At 43.8% G+C, this 15,688-nt stretch overlaps 3 protein-coding genes across 7 annotated transcripts in view; 2 read left to right on the top strand and 1 right to left on the bottom strand.

Moving 5' to 3' along the window:
• Positions 1–3,500, top strand: part of adam23a (ADAM metallopeptidase domain 23a) — a 15,112-nt gene extending 11,612 nt beyond the window's left edge. The window contains exons 26-27 of one of the 3 annotated variants that reach the window (XR_003410278.2): positions 1,068–1,258; positions 1,944–2,032. Coding sequence is in view for 2 of the 3 variants with exons in the window: in XM_027004713.2 (XP_026860514.2) it covers positions 1,944–2,089 (146 nt within the window). In the remaining variant the exon portion in view is untranslated. Of the gene's footprint in view, positions 1–1,067; positions 1,259–1,943 lie in introns of all 3 variants that reach the window. The other 2 variants (XM_027004713.2, XM_027004715.2) reach the window with 2 other exon arrangements.
• A 532-nt stretch (positions 3,501–4,032) lies between these two features.
• On the bottom strand, positions 4,033–11,404 carry dytn (dystrotelin). 3 transcript variants are annotated; one of them, XM_035520402.1, is made up of 17 exons: positions 10,927–10,947; positions 10,518–10,543; positions 10,210–10,284; positions 9,706–9,898; positions 9,537–9,622; positions 9,332–9,432; positions 8,746–8,817; positions 8,471–8,634; positions 8,243–8,354; positions 7,811–7,932; positions 7,584–7,716; positions 7,296–7,349; positions 7,044–7,097; positions 6,728–6,801; positions 5,424–5,574; positions 4,637–5,195; positions 4,033–4,465 (listed from the first exon to the last, which is right to left on the bottom strand). In XM_035520402.1, exons 2-17 carry the CDS (start codon positions 10,534–10,536, stop codon positions 4,359–4,361), a joined length of 2,076 nt encoding a protein of 691 aa, XP_035376295.1. In that variant the 5' UTR covers positions 10,537–10,543; positions 10,927–10,947; the 3' UTR covers positions 4,033–4,358. The 3 variants fall into 3 exon arrangements, with proteins under 3 accessions (XP_035376295.1, XP_035376353.1, XP_035376330.1); XM_035520460.1 differs by lacking the exons at positions 10,518–10,543; positions 10,927–10,947 and adding an exon at positions 11,354–11,404 and having other exon boundaries at positions 7,296–7,439; XM_035520437.1 differs by lacking the exon at positions 10,518–10,543 and having other exon boundaries at positions 7,296–7,439; positions 10,927–11,004.
• casp20 (caspase 20, apoptosis-related cysteine peptidase) lies at positions 10,962–13,701 on the top strand. The gene is made up of 5 exons (XM_027004684.2): positions 10,962–11,045; positions 11,665–11,999; positions 12,136–12,244; positions 12,728–13,238; positions 13,333–13,701. Exons 2-5 carry the CDS (start codon positions 11,667–11,669, stop codon positions 13,487–13,489), a joined length of 1,110 nt encoding a protein of 369 aa, XP_026860485.2. The 5' UTR covers positions 10,962–11,045; positions 11,665–11,666; the 3' UTR covers positions 13,490–13,701.
• Positions 13,702–15,688: the final 1,987 nt, after the last annotated feature.

Genomic DNA, 15,688 nt, shown 5'->3' with positions numbered 1-15,688 from the left:
GGTATCATGATGAATTTATCTGATTATTTGTGGGAGGTGGTTTGTGAATGATAGCTAGCAATGCACAAAATGATCTTGTCACTATATCTTAGTTATCACAATACTGTACAATATTTTTACTATGATAAGCCACAGAAGAAATTTTGGTCCCATATATCATATGCTATAAACCACTAAAAATAAACAATTCCATATTATATCCATTATGATAAATTTCATAATCAATCAGTAAATAAGTGTATGCTTTGTGTTTGGTTTGTTTCTAAATTAGTCATGCATTATTCTTCCATGAACATTTGGGATTGGCTATGCCTCTGTAGACTGTAGCAGAACCTCCAGAAGACGGGCCCAGCGCTTGAGGTGCATGCGTGCTAAATGATAAAATAACAGTTATGAATTGATCTACCAGATGATACTATCAGAGAAGAGGATGTTAAGTCGATGCTATCAAAGAGAAAGATGTTATATGACAATTCAATCATAAGAGTAGTCTTATATGCTAACCAAAGTAAAATAAGTATAAATTGTACATTTGTTTCTAATTCAGGGTATAATAACTAATCTGTGATTTCTAAGGAAGTGTTTACTTGACATAACAGTGGCACTGGATCCTAAAGTGGATTTGTAAGGCCGAACCTCTGGTTCTTTTCAGGTGTATTACATGAGAGTTGACTATGCAGTCATAGAATGTGTTGGTGGTAAAAGACTTGAGGGTCAACAGGAAGCTCTAGGGGGTTCTCTAGCTAGCTGGTGATGGAATATCGGTCTGGGGAGACTTGGCTCATTTCAGCATGCTGGTCTGAACATAGCATCTTGACTGAGGCCCTCTGGGTTTGTGCATGTGGACTCGCACCGAAAAGGCAGAGCTACAACAGGATGCTATCTGTCGGAGCATTGCACAAAGGCTGAGCTCACCCCACTGGGCGGGAGGGGAGGTTTCCCTGGGTTTGGAGGGAGGGGGTTGGTTTGGGCAGGGTTTTGATTTTAGGGAGGGCAGGGATGACGACTTTCTTATCCGCTCTCCTCGCCGTGCTCTCTCTCTCAATCCCCTCTCCGCTGTCTGAAAGGGTGAGAGTATGAGAGAAGAGGGGTGGAGGTTGTGTTGTAGGCAGCCTTTGTACCATGGCTGGCTGCCACGCCCTCTTACCTCCCGGAAGGCCCTGGGCCCCCTGAAAACCTAGAACAGAGCAAGACCCCTCACCCCCCACCCGGACCTGCCTGACACTGCTGCCTTTACTGCCTGCTTCACTGAGATCTGGTACAGACACACGCGCTGCACTGCACCTGCATGCTCCCCCCCCTCACTCAGCGATAGTGGCGTCTCCCACCTAACCTCTCTATGGACAGGTGCATGTTAAACTGCTGGGATGCCCCACATCAAGCCACACTATGGGGAGATTGTGTCAAACCCCCCCCCCCTGTCGTTGTTGTTCTTGTTGACTTTCTTGTTGTTCCTGGTGGTATCGTCGTCGTTCATGTTGTGGGTGTGACATCCTCTTCTGACCCTCGATGTTGTAGACTGTTTATTCCCCTTTTTCTGTGTTGTTTGGTGTTCTCTCCGAGGAGGTAATGTTGATTTTCCACATCCTTCTTTGTCTTTCAAACACACACTCATTTCACGCTCAGTGGAGGGACACTTCTACATGCACTCCTTTTATGAAGGAGGACCACTTGTAGCCATGGCACCCCAACAACAATGATGTTGTGCTTCATAGTTACATGAATAAAGTCAGAAAAAAACAACTGACATTTGAGACAGTAATATGTCCTCTAATTTAAGATCAAGACGTACACTAGTGATCGCTGATATGTGATTGCTTCAGAATGGTCATTGGTGGGTTGCTTTGGTTGAGTGGACAGTGGTGGTGTGTATTCTGTTGCCCTGGCATTTGCCTGCACTAACTCCTGCGTCTTCTGTTTCCTCCACGCTTGCCCCCGACAAGAAACGTCAAGAAGAGACGCTATGACCCCAATGCCAGTGCCATCTAGAGGAGTGCTGGAGACAGCAGCCAAGCCTGCTGCCCCCCTGGCCTGCTGGAGCAAGTTACCTGCTGGACTGTACCTTCTCTCGCTGCTCGCAGCCAGTTAGCAATACTTGAAGAAAAGAAAACAGACAAGGAAATCAAGGAATAGACAAGGAGCAATCTAATATTTCACCCAGAGTCACGTACGAGAGCCACGTATGAAAGTCATGTACCAGTCATGTAGGGCAGAGAAAGAGCTTCTGTAAGCCTCTGTGCTCTCTTACGTGACCTTTGAACCCTCACTCAGATGACCAGTCATGGTTGCGCTTTCCCGTTTGCGATCATCCTGACTTCCTGTTGACCTTGGCATGATCAGCCCTGGCTGTGGCACTTGCATGGCAGAGGAGGGACCGACATAACACACACACACACACACACACACACACACACACACGCGCGCGCACACACAGACAAAGAAGAATATAATTCTACAATTAGTTGCAATGAGGAGAGCGAGCTAGAGAAGGGTCTGCACTGAAATTGCTGCACTGATCACAGAGTCCGTCCAGTGCTGTCAGCGCCTGCATAGGCCTGGATGGCCTGACCACACATCAACATGTAGAAGACTTGAACGACACTGAGACTAAGACAAGGGTGTGACCCGTATACAAAGAGTTAAACGGCTCTTTCTTTTAGACTACAGCATGTTGTATTGCAGGTGTTTTAATGAAAAAAAAAAAAAAAAAAAAAACCCGGAAAAACATGGTGTCTAGCAATTTGGGCGGTGGCTCCTGGTGCTGCTTAACCAGTTCACATTAAACTCTGGTACAATAAACACACACACACACACACACACACACACAAACAAACAATTATATATGCCTGGTAATGTCAGAAACTGTTACCCCTATAACTTATTTAACTCCCTGGACCTACTGGCCTTGTAGGGCTGCCCTGTGCAGAATGTTTCTGCAACTAATCAGAGAGCTGCATGATGTAATTGCACTGGGGGTGGAGCCCACACAGCCTGTCACGCTTTCTTAAGATAACTGCATGTTAAAGGAAAAACAATTAACTTCTACTTTTACTATGCAAAGGGGAAACATCGCACAAACCCTATGGATTGGTAAACATGGTGAATATTAAAAGTGAAACTGACTCTGTCCTGCTATCATTAGGGAGTCTTTTATATGCCTGACCCTGACTATGGTGGTCTTTTGAATAAACTTCTAATTACTTATAATGAATGTTTCAAGGAAAATTTAAGCTTTTAAATTTATTATTCGTTGTAATAGTCATTTATGAGAAAGAATAATATAAGGTCTTGCAAGTAATCAGTTGTATTTGATTGGATTTGGCCCAGTGTCAGAGTGGAAGTTTTCAGTTTGGGCTTAACATGTAGGAAAAGATTTGGGGCATTTTGTCCACTGGCACAGGCCACATGACTCTTGAGTCCCTTAACCCTGCCCCTTTTACATTCATCTCATGTGCCCATGGAAATACTGACAGAACAATAAAGAACTTGACAAAATAAAATATTTCAGTCTTTCTTTAAAGGTTCAAAGCTCATATGAGGGACTTGATCAGGTTTAAACATCACAATCAAGCTAATAAGAACATGCACTTAAAAATAAATAAAATGACAGTAAAACATTGCAGTTACTTGCTACAGTGCAGGTTAAAATGAAGGCCAAATGAATACAGACTTACGTTCTTTTCTAAATCATTATCTATGGAATTGGAGAGTTGGTTTGAAATCAATCAAGATGAAATCAATAGTTTTAAAAGAACTGAATTGTATATTTCAAATCAAACTAAAAAATGATTCATTACTGCAATACATAAAAGGTCAACCCAATCATTAATATGAAAGCAAAGGCTAAATCATTTATTGTTTATTCACTTATCATTTTTTGCACAATCAATTTAGACACTGAAATTTAAGACACTGTTTGTGCTAGGTTATGAATGTAACAAACAGAGAAAAAGATCTCAAGCTATTCCTTTAAAAATGCCATTACCATTCAAGTTCAGTGTGAAAAGTGACAGTTTTGGGGGGGGGGGGGGGGGGGGGGTTTGTTCCTTTCTTGGGGCAGGATCATACGTTTGGACCTGTCTGAGTTCTGTTCTGTAGCTCCGTGTCTCCAGCACATGCTGCGTCCTGTTGCCAGGTGAACTCACCCACCTGCCGCACCAAGCCTCCCTGCTATTGACACGCTTCCACACTCCTGTGGGAGGTGATCGGTTTGCTGGCCAGCTCCAGATGGTCCATATTGTGCTGTCTGAAAGAAGGAGCTTGGCTCTGGGTCTGTTGTGAACAGGGCGGGGCTGAGTGGTGTAGGAAGGTGAAGTGAGAATGTGGAATTTGCCACCGTGGGCACTCTGACTGGGGTACTATGATGACCCGGTGAAGGATCTGAGAGAAGTAACCATGTGAAATACTGAATCTCCAACTCCTCTGGCTGCCTGTAACAGGGCCTCTTTCTGAGAAGAACCATACCCTGGGTGTCAGGAAAAAGAGCAATTAGCTCCAAGTGGCTGGAGCATGTAAAATAAATTCTATATATAAGTGTTCCATTTAAATTATTTTATGTGAGTTTTGTGTGTCTCAGTGATAGCTGAGACTAGTTACAAAGGAGAAGTAAAAAGATACATTCAGCCTGTGTACTTGCCTGTAGGTGTGGATAGAAGTAGCGCCCCCTTGAGGCGCTGTGTCAGGTCACGGAGCTCCTGCTCTTTCTCCTCATCAGAGCTATCTGGTCCAAAATTGTCCTCCTGGATAAAGCCCTCCAAGCGTGAATCTTCTGTGATACACACCTGTCTGTCAAGCCCCGGCCCCTCCTCTTCCTCTAGGCCCACCTCTTTAGAATCTTCAACAAGCAGGACCTCCTCTTGCAAATTTGTCACAAACTCATCCATAACTACATCCATGTCACTGCCCTCTTGCACCAAATGAAGAGCCTCATCATCCTCTTCCTCCGTCTCCCTCTTCCTCTCTTCTCTCTTGTCCTCTTCCATCTCTGAAGAACTGAAGGGTGAACTGGAGAGAGAACTGCCCTTGGAGTCCAGACTCTTAGACGTTGACTGTCTCTCACTCCCGTTGTTGCCATTGTCCTGCTGTGGAGTAGCCATATGGATGGGTTGCTGGATATCTCTGCTAGACTCCTGGATATCTCTGCCAGACTCCTGGATATCTCTGCCAGACTCTTCCCTTACCATCACACTCAATGCCTGTGTGTGACAACAGACCAAATTACTATCATTCAAGAGATACTCAATGGTTAAAAGAAACTGAGATACTCAATGTTTAAACATTGTCGCAGTTGCTCTGCCTAACTTCAGTCATCATGATCAGCATTCCCCTCTTTTTCTCTCCCTCTCTCTCTCCTTCTCTATGCCTCCCTCACCCCTCCCTCTCCCTGTCCCCTTCGTCTTCTCTCTCTCCCTTCCCCCCCTCACATGTCGGACTCTTCCCAGCTCATCCTCCAGCTGTTGGCTCTGTTGGACCAGCACCTCCATGGTGGACTCCAGATCTGTGCACCTGTCCTCCAGAGAGTCATGCTTCGATTGGGCTGTTGCCCTCCACACCTGAAACTCTCTCTCGAGGAGCCTGTTGAACTCACACACACACACACACACACACACACACACACACACACACACACACACACACACACACACACACACACACACACACACACACACACACACACACACACACACACACACACACACACACACACACACACACACACACACACAAATGCATGGTCATGGAAACCAAAAGCAACAAACTCTGACTTGTGTGTTAACACCCTGCTGTGTCCTACATTGAATGGCCACTTTATTTAAAGACTCATCTAATAGCACGTTGGACCTCCTTTGGTCTTCAGAACCACAGCAATTCATCATAGTGTAGATTCCACAAGGTGCTGAAATCAAACTGCGGGAATCTTGGCTCATGCAGACAGGATAGCTTCTTGCAAAGATGGTACTCACATGCTCTAAACAGCCTATTCTACCTTGTCCCAGAAAGGCAGCCTGTAGGGTTAAGAGCTGGGCAATGTGAAGGCTAGGGAAACAAGGAAAACACTGTCATGTACTTGGAACCAATCCATGCCTATATGATCCTTGTGGCAAAGTGAATTATCCTGCTGAAGTGTCCTTCTGCCCAGTGTAAACAACTGCCATGAAGAGATGAACTTGGTTGTCCACAATGACTAGGTAAGCCCTATTGTCCAAAACCATCTGCAGGTCTCAGAACATCCAGGGTGTACTGTTGATCCAGCCTGAACTGGGGACATCTTATAGGAGGGGCTCATTGATTCATGCTGCTTTCACCAAAATGTGACCCTCTGATCAGCATGGTGCAACAGAAATCTGGATTTGTCTGACCAGAGAATGTTTTTCGACTGCTCAGTGATCCAATGTTTGTTTGCTTTAGATAGTAGTGGCACTCGAACTGTTCGGCTTCAGTTATAGCCCATCTGTGCTAAGGAATGATAAATAGTTCATTTGGACACATTAGTTGGATCACCAACATTGTATTCGGCTGCATTGTGCATTTGCTAGACTGCGCACCACCTGTTCATTTGAATGATTCTTGACATCCTCCTCTGACCCCTTTTGTTGATGAGTTGTTTACATGAACAGAATCTCCTTTCCTATCACATGTCTAATTTCAATACAGTAAAGCGCCAATCATAAAAGGTCAGGTGTCTCTAATAAAGTGGCCATTCAGGGTATTCGGTGTTCCAGCCTACCATTTATCTCTCTCCAAGTCCCTCATGGCTTTCTGTGTGATGCTTAGGTCTGTTTGGAGAAGCGACATTTTTCTCTGTGAAAAGAACGACACTAATGAGAAACATAAGCCAACGACTACCTGCACTACCTGAGGCACTACATACCCACACACACACATGCACACACCAGAAGCACTACATACAAATGAAGCCACACACACACACACACACACACACACACACACACACACACACACATACACATACACACACATACACCTGAGGCCTGTGATCGGGAAGGCCCATACAAATACACACACACACACACACACACTACCTGAGGTTGTGTGTCAGGCTCGTCTGTTTGCAGAGCTTTGGACTTCCCTTTCATCTGTGGAGGAGAAAGAGGAGGATGAGGATGAAGGCCCATGCATACACACAGTCTGAGGTACAACATATGCACATGCACACACCTGATACATCACACACATGCATGCACACACCTTAGGCCTGTGATGGGGAAGGTCCATACATACACACACACACACACACACACACACACACACACACACACACACACACACACTACCTGAGGTTGTGGGTCAGGCTCGTTTGTTTGCAGAGCTTTGGACTCCCCTTTCATCTGTGGAGGAGGAAGAGGAGGATGAGGATGAAGAGTGTCCATGCCTCTAGGAGCAACGTCACACAGTGGAGCAGGTGCACTGGGGGGACACTACACACACACACACACCCACACACACACACACACACACACACCAGAGGCACCACACACACACACACACAACCTGAGGTGCTACACATCCACATGCACTACCTGAGGCACTGCACTACACACACACACACACACACACACTACCTGAGGTTTTATGTCAGGCTCATCTTTTTGCAGGGCTTTGGACTCCCCTTTCATCTGTGGAGGAGGAAGAGCAGGATGAGGATGAAGAGCATCCACGCCTCCAGGAGCAACGTTACACAGTGGAACAGGTGCACTGGTTGGGAACAGAATGTCTCAGTGACACCACACGCTCATGCCCATGCATACGTACACACATTCACATACACACTCAGACACACTTCCTATACCTGTGCCGAGGGTAGCCATTAAGGGCTGTACTCGTCTCCAGCTGTCTTGTGGTGTAGCGGCGGGGCAGGAGAGTGTGGCGTGCACTGGATGCCAGTGACATCATTGACTCTTTCCATGAAGGCTGGGCACAAAGTGTAGTGTAGCACATTAATTACAAGCAGGACCCACACTGGAATTACACACTTAAGTTTATTACATTCTGGCAAGGGGATAAGAATGTTATAACCAAGTCAGAACACACAGCTCTGCCTTGCTGAGTGTACTCAGAGGGGGCAGTGGCAGCAGACCTGCATGCAGTGTTGAGTATAGACCTGTGTGCAGTGTTGGCTACAGACCTGCATGCAGTATTGTGTACAGACCTGCGTGCACCATTGTATACAGACCTGCATACAGTGTTGGGTACAATCCTGTGTGCAGTGTTGGGTACAGACCTGCGTGCAGTATTCCAGCACTGGATGGGAGGGTTTGTGCTTCCTGGTACGCCTCTCGGTGAGGAAGCAGGTTTGGCACAGGTGCAGGTTTACACATTTCAGGCAGCGATACCTGTTGTGTGATTCCATGTGCCAGGGGTTTAACTAGATATGAATTTGTGCCCAGTCATAGTATAAACATGTGCATGCACTTTTGACTCACACACATACATACACCCACACACACACCTGAGGCCTGTGATGGGGAAGCCCTTACAGGCGGAGCAGCGGACTTGGTGCTGCACGTCCTTGCTGATGGAGAGCCGGTAGAGGGTGGAGAGCCACAGTAGCAGACGTGGCTCCTCCTGCAGCCACCTGACCAGGTGCTCCTCTCCTACACTTGCACTGGGCACCTGGAGGCAAGGCACACACAGCAAGTAAGCCTTTGTGTGCGTGTGTGTGTGTGTGTGTGTGTGTGTGTGTGTGTGTATGTGTGTGAGTGTGTGTGCAGAAGGGGAACATACGCCATTAAAGCAGGAGTGGACTGCTGTCTCCACTTCACCAAACACATGGCTCTCCTGTACGGCAGCAGGGACCTTAACAAGCAGCCATATTTTGAGGTTACACCTGAGCCACTGGTTTATCGTTAAAGTATATTATATCATGCCAGTGATAGCTTAGTGGTTACGGTGCTGGACTAGAAATCAGAATGTTTCCAGTTAAAGCCACTTCGACCACCAAAGTGTGACTGTTGGGCCCCTGAGAAAGCTCCTTAACCCTCAATTGCTCAGTCATAACTGTAAGTTGGTTTAGCTAAAAGCATCAGCTAAATGCTGTGAATGTAAATATCATATATCCTAGATTCCTCTTCACAGAGTGTTAGGTTAGACCCCAACCACTAATTTAGGATCAGTGCATATTATATCACATGGTGTGGTTCCTTCTGCAGATTCTTAGGTTAAACCTCTGCCACTGTTTTCGGATCCTTGTGTTTTATATAATGTGACCTGGTTGCCTCTTAAGATGGCCTAATCTTGTTTGTTTGTAAAGTGTAATTTTGGCTTGGAAAACTGGAGTTATGTCACCAAATCAGGACTAAGTGTTCCTCACCTGGCTGAGATCATACAGCATGACCCTGAGGCCAGCACGGCTGACAGAGACGTCCTCTAGGCCTAGCCCCCTGCTACTGCTGGCTGCCAACTGGAAGAGAGCTGTGGAGAAAAAGTCAAAAGGACCCCACAAGTCACAGCTACAGATAACCAACCAAACGGAATGACTGTAAAGGACCCTATGGTTGGCTGTAAGGGAGTCTGACCTCCATGTTTGGCTGTAAGGGAGTCTCCTGACAGGACCACCAGTGCAGCTTCCACAGATCTGAGAAGGACAAAGCCAGTCTCCTCCCTATGAGAAGGCATGGCTGCTCTGAAGCAAGATCCACATGTACACGAGTGATCATGTGTGAATGGCCAGCATGCCCTCCTCACCTGTCGTACAGTTTGAAGAGAAGTCTGGCAGTCTGCTCAGAGGCCTCACATGTCTGCTGACCAGGCAGCTCCTGTGGGAAGAGCTGCTCCAGGCTCTGCCTCAGGGCCCCCAGAGACAGACGTATCGCTGGATCTCCAGGATCCCCCACAGCACGGAGAACAGGGTGGAGGTCCTGCAGCATGACTGCATTCACTGGACACATTAGGACCAATGTACAGTGTGTATCACACGTGAGATAAAGAACACAGTAGGAACAGTGTACAGTGTATCACGTGAGATAAAGAACACATTAAGAACAGTGTATGGCATGTGTCACACATGAGATTAAGAACACATTAGTAACAGTATATGGTATCACGTGAGATTAAGACCATCATACCTTTGCTACTCAGTGAAAATAGTGTAATATAATGATACATTTGTTTTTTAGAAAGCATGACTTATGGTTGGTTATATAGACCAACATACATGTTATCATCATACAGACTGGGAGATTAACTCACTGTTGCATAATTTCTGTAGGGACTGGAGTTTCAGAGTAGCGCGGTAAACTGCAGGACGGATTTCATTTATGCCCTCTGGAGGACAAAAAAGAAGCACAGATCATAATACAAACACATCCACATTTGTGACTATGTACACTACACACATGCATACACAGCATAACCTCAGCTCACATGAGTGATGTGGAAGAAGGTAAGTGAATCCAGTAAAATACAAGCACATGACTCAACATGCAACCCAGTCATCACATCGCCGCATTCTCTTGAGTAACATACTCTATCAACACACTAACTCACAGTAAACTCACCTGTTAAATCCAGATCCATAACTGCCCTTTAATATTAAAACATTGTTTTAATTGTAGGTTTTATACGATATGACATACTTCGGATTTGTGACTCTTTAAATGCAATTTAAGCAGTGCATTAGAAACAAACATTTGTTTAAGGGATCAATAAAAAGTATATTTTCATTTAACAAGTTTATTGCAGAAATGTTGTCTTATTGAAAGATTATATTCCTTATATAAGATTGAGTGTCATTTCAGCCACGTGGCTTAGTCGGTTTTAAACCAAATGAGACATAAACTTCATGTAAATCATGTTCACTGCTCAGGCGGTAAACACAAAACACAGTTAAAACAAGGACATTAGAGGTTAGTAAACGTAAGCACTCCAGTGATGCCTGCGAAAAACCATATTTACAAAAAACTGTACCTTTTGAATTCGGATCCCCAGTGGCCAGTCAGTGTAAGGCACCTTTCAGAAAAGCAAAACTAAAGACGGAAGTCGCTGACTAAATACGGTTGCGTGCTGATGCTTTCGCGGTTTTTAAGGTCTGTAAATATATTTTATGACGATTACATGGGGAATAAATGAAAATCGGTTGGAGTAATTAGCAAACTGCATTGGAGACACGTGCAAAGTATCTTAATCTTCTAGATACTAGCGCCTGATTTCCCCTCGGAAATACATTTTTGATCCTTTGTGAAATAAAGACCTCGACTAACCTGCTCTTTTTAGCTGTTTTTTTTTTGTTTTGTTTTGTTTTTTTTTTGTTTTTTTAAGCTGTGTTACCTTATTCATTATGGTCATGAATGGTTCGTATGTAAAAATTGCGAAATAGTGTTCAGTTTCCCTTTACCTCAAGTAGCGCGTTGGCCTCGTCAGGCTTTTGGTCGTTCGTTGACTACCATGTGGGGCGGTATTTGCCTGCCTTCTATTACTCACGGTTAACTATTCATGATTATACTTGGCTACTTATATTGCACGCAGACTACTATTTATTACACTGACTTGGCCAAACGAAAAGCAAGCGTACACATAACATGTATATAGCCTACCACCAAACACTTGCATTAATATAGAAAGATAGACATAAGCAGTTTTCATTTATTCGACAGTAATGCAAAAATCAGGAATCATTCCTATTTCCTATATGTTTTTCCTGTTTAGTCATGGAGACTGTTCGTGAGATGAAGATCTTCCTCATTGACACTCTGTCGGCAGATGCAAGCTTTGTGCTGCAGTACGCTCATCAGAATGAAATCCTCACCAAGCGAGAGTACAGCAGCCTTCATCATCCTCACCATACACAGGAGAATATCATCATTAACTTTCTTGACAAGGTCATGAACAAGGGGGACAAGACCTGCTGCACATTCTTACAGCTCTTGCAGAACAAGGAGCTGCAGCAAACATTCCCCCAGCTTCAAGAGCTCTTCAGGAGCTCTGAGTCTAACCCCCAGCATCAAGAGTTCTTCAACCCTCGACCTCCAGCACCCACAGAGGTGATCCCAAGCACAAGGAGTTTCTTCATATTCTCTGCTTTTTCATTTAGGATTTTGTGAGCCAGTTTAGGATAGCATCAGATAAGTGTATGTACCTGACAATAGACAAAGCATAACACTTCTTTACATTTTCCAGATCAGCGAGTACAAAATGACCAGTGTTCCTCGTGGTGTCTGTGTGATCATCAATAATGTCACATTTTGTCCAGATTTCGGTGACCGTAAAGGTTCTGATGAAGATGAAGGTTTGTAGATCTATTAGTCTTTTTCTGAAGCCACATTCTCTGCATCTCAATATCAAGTGAATCAAGTGAATAGCGACCTAAGCTGATTCCACATACACATATAAGTACCAGACCAATACCAATACAAACATATTTATTTTAAAGTTACATAACAAAAGCACAGAATTGTGAGCAATAAAAGACATAACTGTTGCTTGAGACTTTGTTATATAGAATGTAAACAGTTTATTTTCTAAGTACCCATCAAGGACATGTTGAAGGGGACATTAAATTATGAAAAACTTTAGCACAAGAAAGAAAGTGAAAAACTGACTGACACTGTAAAGAATGCACGTCTCATATATATATATATATATATATATATATATATAGAACCTTAATATATTATCGTTTTCTGTGAGTTATGAGTTGTCTGAGCATCATAAGACATATCTAACAAGTATGTTTTGTTAAAAAGTTTATTTCTCCTGTTCTGTCCAATAGCATCTCTTAAAGAGGTGTTCACCTGGCTGGGCTTCTCTGTGGAGGTATACAAAAACCAAACCGCAGGTCAGATGAAGGCCGTCCTCAATGACCTGGGGCAGAGGCATCACCATGGTGACTGTTTTGTGTGCTGCATTCTGAGCCATGGCAGTGAGGCTGGCGTGAACGGGACTGATGGTGACATCGTCCTTATTGGCGACATATATCACCCCTTCAAGGCGACCTCCTGCCAAACCCTAATCAATAAGCCCAAAGTCTTCTTCATCCAAGCCTGTCGTGGCAAGAAGACCCAAAAATTTGTTCAAGTCCAGGCTGACAACCTCGAGGCAAAAGAACTGGAAGAGGAAGCCAACTTTGAACCAGATGCTCTCAGGTTCATCTGCATCCCAGATGATGGAGATTTCTTTGTGGCACAGTCGACAGTGAAAGGCTTCTACTCACTGAGGAATCCGTGTTCAGGCTCACTGTTCATCCAGTCTTTGTGTAAGCAACTGAAACTGCACTGTCCACGGTAAGTGTTGTAATACAAACTATCACCAGCCTACCGATTCTGTAAGCAAAATGTTTTCCTCATTAAAGTCTGCTTTTTAACATCCATTTGCAAGGTGTGAAGACATCCAGTCAATCTTGCGCTGCGTGAATGAGGAGGTGAGTAGAGAGCTTAGGAAAGTGACGATCGGGTCTAAGATGGTGACAACCTCACAGATGCCAATCCAAAATGTGACCTTGAGGAAAAAGTTGGTGTTGTCTGTACCTACATAGTTCAGCTGCCCCCTCCTGTGTTGGATGTACCCACATAGTTCAGCTTAAGCCAAGCCATGTTTGTTTGTTTGTTTTTGTTTTTTAAACCTTTTTAGCTGATTACCTTTATTGACTTTTTAATTTTTTTTATTTCTGTGTTTTATTGATGATTGTGGTCCTTAACAAGGAATCTACAATGTGTGTGTGCGGAATAAAGTGAGTGTGATACAACAGTGGTGCTCCATTGGAAGATTTTTTGGTTACTCTGTAAGGATGATTAGGGAACAATGAATCCACGATACTGAAATACACTTGCTAGATTTATTCAAAGAAAAATTCAACAATAAATATTTATAAAGCAATAATCAGCCAGAAAACACACACATTGTCATAAACGACATAAAGAAAAAATGAAGTGGCCACGGTTTCTCTAGTCTTTCTGTCCTCTTTCCTGCCTGCTTCTGGTCGAAGGAAGCTGATACTCTGAGCACATGAAACCCAGAGCAGCAGTAACTCTGCTCCTGTCTTTCTTTCCCCACCCTTCTTCTCATTCTGTGTTTGCTTTACTCTTTTGTAGTCACGAAAAACACCTCTGGCTACATTCGTATTAAATCTGAGGTGACTCAAATCGGATTTCTTTGCCTTAATGTGACATAAATCTGATTTTTTTTTCCAGGGCTGTGTGAACACGCAAAACTGATTATTTCAAATCAGATTTGAGTTACTTTTGTATGTGTTCTTAGATTGAATGAGAATTGTATTTTAGCTTTCCAAAAGTCTCACTTTGTTGACCCAACATCAATGTCGTGTGAACAAATTTAAGGCCAAACTTTGGCCTTGAAGATTTACCTCCCTCACAATGTTCCAACACTTGGCTCTTGGAGGCCTTCATTCATAGGATCAGGTCTTGACTAAGGGTGAGAATTTGCTTGGTGGTAGATTTTTAGGACCAGGGTTGGGCAACACTGATCTGACTTATAGTCTTGGCCCATCTTTACCATACCTTCCTATTGTCACGATGCGCCATGTACCCTGCAGGAGGGACACGCCCGCTCACACTCACAGACACAGACTAGACATTAATTGGTTTTTTTTTTGTCATTTCATTTATTTATTTATTTTTCTCTTAAAAGTGTTTTCTTGCCACTGTCGCCCTTGTCTTTACTCACTGGGAGCTTGGACTTGGACTTTTTTAAAGCTGCTTTACACCTGTTGTAAAAACACCTGTTGTAAAAATAAATAAATAAATATAAATAAAAAATCAATAAATTTGATTTGACTTCGCGGCTTCAACCACTGGCTCATTAGCGTGCCCTGAGTAACATCATTAGGCCGGGTCGCCACGCTGTTCCCCGGAAAAATAAATCAACACTAGACGAGTAAATTCTGCTGATTCCTAAGGGTGGACCACCGCCTTGTGGACACGCGCACACAATGCAGCGATAACGTTAACGGGCCCTCCGAATTTGAACGCTTATATCTCGGCCACCGAAAATTTAATTGTATTAAATTATAATTGTAAAGCCTTAAAGATCAGATGACCAGTTTTCCAAAGCCATCACCCCCAAATTTCTCCTCCCAACAACGGTGGAGATATGAAGGGACAAAAACCGGGACACCTTAAAATGAATTGCCCATTCTTAGGAATCACCAATCTTTTTAGTGAACATGCACAACTTTTAGTGAACATCAAAACATCTACATTTGTAAGTCTATAGAGGTTTGACCCACAAACGGAAAGAGTGGCACCAGCAGATCCCAGGAACAACATCCAAGATCTCTGTCCATAAGAGTGTAGTAAGCTCCCAGGACCCTCATAAATTAATACATTTTCTCTGATAGTCAACGTGCTGCTCACAACTACAGTAATGCACCATATAATGCTCTGTCACAACTCCACTCCCGTACATACTCACTACTGATGATAGCACTAGCTCACTTACTGGCACTTTATGTGTATTGTATATTGTTGTACATAATCTGTATACTGTGTATTGTATGTATATTGCCTGTATTGTTTGAGAGGTACCAGCAGCCAGAACCAGAGCCAGAATTCCTTGTGTGTGCCAGCATTCTTAGCCAAAAATCTGATTCTGATTCTGATTGTGGTAGTTTCCAAGCTGTTCACAGTCCCACAATAGTTGATTGCTACTGTAACAATACAACTTGTAATCATAAATCCATCTCCATATCGGAACATCTGGTGATAAAAAAAAACTC

The sequence above is a fragment of the Electrophorus electricus genome, chromosome 1, assembly GCF_013358815.1.
Source record: "Electrophorus electricus isolate fEleEle1 chromosome 1, fEleEle1.pri, whole genome shotgun sequence".
In the NCBI taxonomy this organism is placed as follows: Eukaryota; Metazoa; Chordata; class Actinopteri; order Gymnotiformes; family Gymnotidae; genus Electrophorus; species Electrophorus electricus.
Note: the sequence above shows the minus strand (reverse complement) of the source record. Positions and strands in the feature narration are given on the sequence as shown.

Bases quoted from the DNA above. Each gene is read 5' to 3' on its own strand.
- dytn (XM_035520402.1), bottom strand. The intron at 9,433-9,536 runs GTCAGACTCCCT...TTTTCTCCACAG, and splicing joins CCTTACAGCCAAACATGGAG to CTCTCTTCCAGTTGGCAGCC. The intron at 7,350-7,583 runs GTAGTGTGTGTG...CCTCCTCCACAG, and splicing joins AGCCTGACATAAAACCTCAG to ATGAAAGGGGAGTCCAAAGC.
- casp20 (XM_027004684.2), top strand. From the start codon at position 11,667: ATGGAGACTGTTCGTGAGATGAAGATCTTCCTCATTGACACTCTGTCG. The intron at 12,245-12,727 runs GTTTGTAGATCT...TCTGTCCAATAG, and splicing joins AGGTTCTGATGAAGATGAAG to CATCTCTTAAAGAGGTGTTC. The intron at 13,239-13,332 runs GTAAGTGTTGTA...TCCATTTGCAAG, and splicing joins CTGAAACTGCACTGTCCACG to GTGTGAAGACATCCAGTCAA.